This window comes from Cebus imitator, unplaced genomic scaffold (assembly GCF_001604975.1).
Source record: "Cebus imitator isolate Cc_AM_T3 unplaced genomic scaffold, Cebus_imitator-1.0 Scaffold169, whole genome shotgun sequence".
Lineage (NCBI taxonomy): Eukaryota > Metazoa > Chordata > Mammalia > Primates > Cebidae > Cebus > Cebus imitator.
Window position 1 is genome coordinate 1172181 of NW_016107484.1, and position 7515 is coordinate 1179695.

The following is a 7515-nucleotide window of genomic DNA, read 5'->3' on the forward strand; positions in this document are numbered from 1 at the left end:
AAAAAAAAAAAAAAAAAAAAAAAAAAAAAAAAAAAAAAAAAAAAAAAAAAAAAAAAACTCACAATGAGACTGTCCCAGCTTTCTCTGAAAATTACATGTGCTGTTTGAAATCATCCCTCTTTCACCATTACTCTTTTGCTCCACAATTAACAAATACTTAATTCTCTGTTGGCTAGAATTCAACACTGTGTAGCAAGACACAAAACAGTGTCTATGTAGACTTCTTTAGTTGGGGGCTGCTGGTGTAGAACTGTCTACCCAACTAGACAAAAGTGCAGACATGATGTAAACAATCCACTCTCTCCAACAATAAATGTACAGTTCACATATCCTTTCTCCGTAAGGGCACACTCTTTTGCGACAAAGACTGCTTCAAGTATTAAATGAACTTACACAAAGGCGTACGATATATAATTATCTGCCACTTTCTATTTGGATACAAATGAAGCAATTGATGTTTTAAAGTCTTCTGCTGAATGCATTTTTAAGAGCTGACCTAGCTATGTTCTGAGCAAGCAAGCATGAGTGAATGCAGACACATGACACTACAACTGAGTATCTGTTCACAGGACAGAATCCCCAGCCAGGGAGACTTGAACAGACCTGAATTGAGCCCCAGGAGCCAAAACATAGAGGGGCAGGGTAGATTTCATTCTCTAAAGCAGCTGATGACGGCCTGAGGTGGAAGGTATAAACTAATCTCCCTGGGATAACAAGCATTTGAAAAAGGATTTTCTACAACAAGAATGGTTTTCTTAAAGACATTTCCCAAATACTGAATGTCAAGGCCAAATTAGTTCCATGAGAAACAAATCTTTCAAATATTATCTCTGACACCCTTCATTCTTTTACTAAAGAGATTTTTTTAAAGTATACAGAATTTCTCTTTCATTAATAACATTTACCATGCCCATCAGAACTCCACTAAAGGTCCGGGTACGGTGGCTCATGCCTGTACTCCCAGCACTTTGGGAAGCTGAGGCGGGTGGATCACTTGAGGTCAGGAGTTTGAGACCAGCCATGGTGAAAAACCCATCTCTACTAAAAGTACAAAAAATTAGCCGGGTGTGGTGGCACACGTCTATAATCCAAGCTACATGGGAGGCTGAGGCACGAGAATTGTTTGAACCCAGAAGGTGGAGGTTGCAGTGAGCCGAGATCGCACCACTGCACTCTAGCCTGGGCAAGCGCATGATTCTGTCTCGAAAAAACAAACAAACAACAACACTCCACTAATGAAAAAAGTGAGGAAAAACAATGTGTGGTTACTAAGTAACAACCAAAACCACAGCTGGCTGAGATCCAGCAGAGCAGGGGACCAGCTAATTTTGTTGGAGGCTTGGGCAAGGGCAGCGAAGTGACCAACCTTAGTGCCATTCTTGGTGCCTCAACTCCTCTAGAAGCTGAGATGGAGCAGCTTAGAGGCAGGGAACACATGGATTTCCAACTTCTCCTCCAACACCCCTACTCTCCACCACAGCCTGACAGTCTCCTGCATGAGTAGCAGCAGCTGTGACTGCTGGTCTCCAAGATCATCAAGAGATACAACCGGAGAAGGCTGAGTTCACCGGAGAGGGGGCTGAAACAGAGTGTTTTCAGCTGGGTATGGAGTGGTCACAGACTACTAGAAAAGTACATGTGGCAGTTACCATGGAGATGAAGTGGCCAGAGGCTGAAGAGGCAAGAGCTGCCCCTGCTCAGTGTGGGATCAGCTGCATGGTGGGCCCATGATTACAGAAGAGAAAATGAAAACCACAATGGAGGCGTCCACCACTGCTGTGTCTGGAGTTAATAATGTGTGTGCTAAGGAGGTGTCTTTGAAGCTGGGCACGGAGGCTCATGCCTGTAATCTGAGCACTTTGGGAGGCTGAGGTGGGTGGATCACTTGAGGTCAGGAGTTCAAGATCAGCCTGACCAACATGGTGAAACCCCATCTCTACTAAAAATACAAAAATTAGCCAGGCATGGTGGTGCACACCTGTAATCCCAGCTTCTCAGGAGGCTGAGGCAGGAGAATCACTTGAACCTGGGAGATGGAGGGTGCAGTGAGCCGAGATCATGCCACTACACTCCATCTGGCCTGGGTGACAGAGCGAGACGCTGTCTCAAGACAAAAACAAAAAACCAGAAAGTGTCTTTGAATTCTTTCAAAGCTGAATTCTCAGAAGGCTGCTCCCCAATTATCACATTCTTTCATGTCAAAAGCCCCTGATAAGTATGGAACCTAGAGAGATGTAGCTGATCCCACAGAGCATAAACTTTGTTGCTGGCCAAGAAGCTCCCCCAAACCTCTTGCTTTGTAAGAAGGAAGCAAAGCTGCCTTAGTGATCAGTTAAGACAGGAACTGGTGACCCTAAATATAATCTCCCATACTTGCAGGAAAAAGAAATCTCAACTCAGTGATAAAATGATCTCCAGCTCCTAACACTTAATCACTGTCCTAGGCCAGATGTGCCTTGAAGAAATACAGCGCTGGAGATTAGGGATGGACTTCTTCTTTTTATTTCCAGTTTTACCTCCTTAGTCTCAGCTTTAAGAGCTGGCCCCATTTGTGTGGCTGAATGGATTATCTACCCCCACAATCCTTAACGTATTTCCAGAGGTCTCTAATGAAGACCCTGAGCTTAGAAACCTCAAAACCAGTGCTTCTTTCACTCAGGCTGATTCTTTTCTATTCTTCTTTCTTCAGAAGATTAGAGGCCAGACATGGTGGCTCACACCTGTAATCCCAGTATTGTGGGAGGATGAGGCAGGTGGATCACCTGAGGTCAAGAGTTCGGGACCAGCCTAGCCAACATGGTGAAACACCATCTCTACTAAAAATAGAAAAATTAGTCAGGCGTGGTGTCACATGCCTGTAGTACCAGCTACTCAGGAGGCTGAGGCAGGAGAATCACTTGAACCCAGGAGGCGGAGGTTGCAGTGAGTTGAGATCACGCCACTGCATTCCAGCCTGGGTGACAGAGCAAAACTCCATCCCCCCACCACAAAAGAAAAGAAATACAAAAGAGAAGAAGAAAGGAGTAAACAGGAGTATAATTTAAGAAGCTGACCCCAGGTTATATTCTGTAACCCCATGTTTCTTCTATGGGGTTTTACTTCCTTTCAGCAACTTCTTCAATGAGGCAGTTTACTCTGCAGTACACTTGTTAGGTCTCTTCTGAACACCCTAGAATGGTTTTTCCATCAGAGCCTCTATCCAACTGGTTCCATTCATTAGTTTAGTGGTGGCAATGACATATTCTGTACCTCCATCTTCCAATTGGGAAAGAAATCGCAGGGCAGCAATTTCAGCAAAGGTTACGCCCCCGAGGAAAAACACCAGAGTGACTCGGTTTTCTCCCGGTTGACCTAAAATGTAAACATTTCAGAATTAAAAAACTATTTATTAGTGGTGCTTCTCTTCCTACCCCGTCAGACATTTTATCATTCATAATAAACAAGAGTCTTCATCCAGACAGTTCATTTGAAACCCAGGAACACTGATTTTAATCTCAATGTGTTTTCTAACTCCTGAGATTCTCAACACAGAGACTGAAAGCTGTTACCCCTCAGGGAATAATCTGATCCTAGTGCTTACTATATACAATAGCAACGAACAAAAGAGGTATATTTAATTCTGACTCCTATGTGCTTTACCAAGTATTTTACAAAGCCAACTGTACAATACCTGAAAACCACACTGACAGTACATAATTATCTGTAGATGCTGGACTGGGACTTACGTTTCTTCTGCAGTCCTGTGGGCAGTGGCTGCCTCTCCTCAAAGTGGGGCCCTGGGAGGATGCGGAGGACCTCCTCGATGCTCCGCCAGCCAGGCCGGGAGAGCAGCTGAGCCAGCCGCACGCTGAGTGGGGCATAGCCACTGTACACATAGGATATGTCCGTGGGGTTCTGTGAGATTTAAAGAACAAAAGCCTGTTGATACAGAGTCTTAGAGCTCCCTGACTGTGGCCTTTTGGGTAATCCACAATTATTTGATTTGGATTTAAGGACAGATATACAGCTGCCACCCCTGCCATGCCCTGTTCTAATCCAGCCCAGCGGGGCTCAATTTTAGCAGCCAGAGCTTCACTTTTGACTCAAATCTCAAAAAGCCACTCAAAGCGGCTCTAGGTACAGATGAAAAACTGTTACTTGGTCTGACATGAAACTTCTTTTTTTTTTTGAGACAGAGTCTGGCTCTCTCACCCACGCTGGAGTGCAGTGGTGCAATCTCAGCTCACTGCAACCTTGGCCTCCCAAGTTTAAGCAATTCTCCTGCCTCAGCCTCCCAAGTAGCTGGGATCACAGGTGTGCACCACCACTACTGGCTAATTTTTTGTATTTTTAGTAGAGATGGGGTTTCACCATGTTGGCCAGGCTGGTCTTGACCTCAGGTGATCCACCCGCCTTGGCCTCCCAATGTGTTGGGATTACAGGTGCGAGCCACCATGTCCAGCCAGCAGGAGACTTCTTGTGTGGGTGGAACTTGGCACTCCCTAGCTAAGCAATGATGTGCAATTACATTTGAACTTAGCTATTCTACTTTTAGGCATTAATCCTACAGAGTTGCTTGCAGAACGAAAGATAATAGACCAAAGTATAAACATATTTACTGCAACACTGCATGTAATAGCAAAGACTGGAAACAACCAGAATTTCTATCAACTGGAATCTGTTAAATAAGGTATGGCCTCAAAACCACTATGTAGCAATTTAGAAAAATTAAAAAGAAGGGGAAGACCACAGAAGACTCTGCAAGATCCTTTTGTTAAGTGGTGGGTGAGACCAGAGACAGAAAGGTCAGGACAGTGAAGACAGCTGAACTAATATGTACATGATATACATTAGGGATCTCTATTTTCCCACTGGGAAAAAAAATCATCCAATTTTGCTCCTGACAGAGGAGAGTGTCTAGTTACGAGCTTTTGTTGCAAGAGGCAGCCTAATGAAGTCCCTTATGAAAAACCAAAAAAGACTGAAATTTAGAAACATTAGAATAAATAATAAATGTAAAGCAAAGTGCACCCCACGTTGGAGACCAACAGTAAAGAATATGCACTTTGTGTAAAAATGTTTGTATATGCATAGAATCTTTCTGGAAAGATAGATAAAAAGCTGGCCATAGTGGCTGCCTCTCAGGGGAAACTGTGGAAGGAAACTCACTTGACCCTGACGGCCCTGCTTCTGCATAGCCTTTTTAAACTTTGAGACAGGGTCTCATTCTGTTGCCCATGCTGGAGTGTAGCGGTGCAGTCTCAGCTCACTGCAGCATCTACCTCCCAGGCTCAAGCGATCCTCCCACCGTAACCTCCCGAGTACAGTAGCGGGGACTACAATCACATGCTTCACCATCTGTATTTTTTTGCATTTTTTGGAGGATCACTTTTGTCTTTTTTGGTAGAGACAGGGTTTCACCATGTTGGCCAGGCTGGTCTCAAACTCCTGACTTCAAGTGACCCTCCTGCCTTGGCCTCCCAAAGTGCTGGGATTACAGGTGTGAGCCACTGTGCCCAGCCATGGCTGGTTTGTTTACGAGTGCTGGACATCTCCCAACTCCTTTCCACCCTTGTCTGCAATGCTCTATGCCCAGAGATGGGCCTGTAGGTCTGACACCAACACTCTCCAATGCCTTCTCTTTGGGTCTGAACAATGCAAAGCCTCAGAGTGGACTGGAGAGTGGGCGGTAATGTGAGGACAAGGTTGTCATGGCCGGCTTCCTCTGCTGGAGGTCGACCATACCTTCAGCGAGAGGCCCCTCACCCCTTACCTCATCAGATGGCCCCACCACAGCTCTTCGCTCCAGGTTCCAAGATGAGTTTCTAGAATAGCCCCCTCTCCTTGCCCTTCAGGCCTTGGCTGGCACTGACTCCCCCCTGCACTGCCTCTTACTGGTGTCCACTCTTGCCACACCTTTATTTGAGACAGGGTTTCACTCTGTCGCCCAGGCTGGAGTGCAGTGGTGCAAACATGATTCACTTTAGCTGCCTCCCAGGCTCAGTGGTCCTCCAACCACAGGCTCCCAGTCTAAAGAGTCGTGCCACCATTAGCTTTTTTTTTTTGTAGAGCCAGGGTTTTGCCATGTTGCCCAGGCTGGTCTCAAACTACTGGACTCAAGCAATCTGTATGCTTCAGCCTCCCAATATACTGGGGTTACTGGCATGAGCCACTGCACCTGACCCCATATCTTTTTTTTTTTTTTTTTGAGAGAGAGTCTTGCTCTGTTGTCCAGGCTGGATTGCAGTAGAGCAATCTGAGCTCACTGCAGCCTCCACCTCCTGGGTTCAAGCGATTCTCCTGCCTCACCCCCTCAAGTAGCTGTGGTTACAGGTGTGCACCACAACGCCCAGCTAATTTTTGTATGTATAGTAGAGATGGCGTTTCACCACGTTGGCCAGGCTGGTCTCAAACTCCTCAGCTCAAGTCATCCACCCACCTCAGCCTCCCGAAGTGCTGGGATTATAGGCGTGAGCCACTGTGCCTGGCCCATATCTTTATTAAACTCTCTAGATAAACTCCCCGGTTTAAATGTATTCTCTGTTTCCTACTGGGATTCTGATAGATACCATACATGAATACACTACTTTTTCAAAAACATTAGAACACTGTTTTTAGAAAGCAAGGCAGATGTGTAGGTTCAGAAGCATATGTTGTCATGTGGATGATCTAACCAGTCACTAAGCTGAGATGAGGTAAGTGTGGCATACCTGCTCATTGACATCATCCATCCAGAGGCGTAATGTTTTCCGAATAGTCGGGTAATTGTTTCTGCCCCCCGTCTGTGGTTTCAGCAGGCCAGCCTTCTCCAGGTTATGTAAGGTCAATATGTGCTCATAGCCGTATGTCTGCAAGGGAAGTCATTTGGCCTTGATGTCGGATCAGGAAAAGGATTTCTGCAATTTTCAAAGAAGGGCACTTCCAACAAATCAATTTGGTTTGTACTGCAGGACGTGCTACCGAAGTCCAGCAATGCCAGTGGACGGGCACAGAGGACAGGGTGGAGGGATGAAACCTGCCCTAAAACTGCTTCACCTGCTACTGTTAATTAGCAGTTCCAAAGAGAAATTTAAAATTTTACTTTAAAGTCAGAATTTATGGATCCAACATAAGTGAGCATCAAATAAATAACAGTGTATTTATATACTGAATATAATTAGCTCTAAAAAAGAATAAGGCATATCTATACATCCTAATAAGAAAGCTCTCCAGGACATATTAAAAACAATAGAAAATATTGTGTAGATTAGGATATTATTTCTATTTTTTAAAAGTAGCCAAGGGCCGGGCATGGTGGCTCAAACCTGTAATCCAAGCACTTTGGGAGGCCAAGGGGGGTGGATCATGAGGTCAGAAGTTCAAGACCAGCCTGACTAATATAGTGAAACTGCACCTCTACTGAAAATACAAAAATAAGCCAGGCATGGTGGCGTGTGCCTATAGTCCTAGCTACTCAGAAGGCTGAGGCAGGAGAATAGCTTGAACCCTGGAAGTGGAAGTTGCAATGAGACAAGATCATGCCACTGCACTCCAGCC

The 7515-nt window shown here is 45.2% G+C and overlaps 1 protein-coding gene across 1 annotated transcript in view; it reads right to left on the reverse strand.

The window, feature by feature from the left end:
* Positions 1 to 2482: 2482 nt before the first annotated feature.
* The window catches only part of VPS33A (VPS33A core subunit of CORVET and HOPS complexes), a 30837-nt gene continuing 25804 nt past the window's right edge, over positions 2483 to 7515 (reverse strand). Inside the window, exons 12-14 of the mRNA XM_017544309.2 lie at positions 6690 to 6827; positions 3726 to 3894; positions 2483 to 3351 (exon numbers count right to left, since the gene is read on the reverse strand). Of these exons, the coding sequence (XP_017399798.2) occupies positions 3170 to 3351; positions 3726 to 3894; positions 6690 to 6827 (489 nt within the window). The 3' untranslated portion in view covers positions 2483 to 3169. The remainder of the gene's footprint in view (positions 3352 to 3725; positions 3895 to 6689; positions 6828 to 7515) is intronic.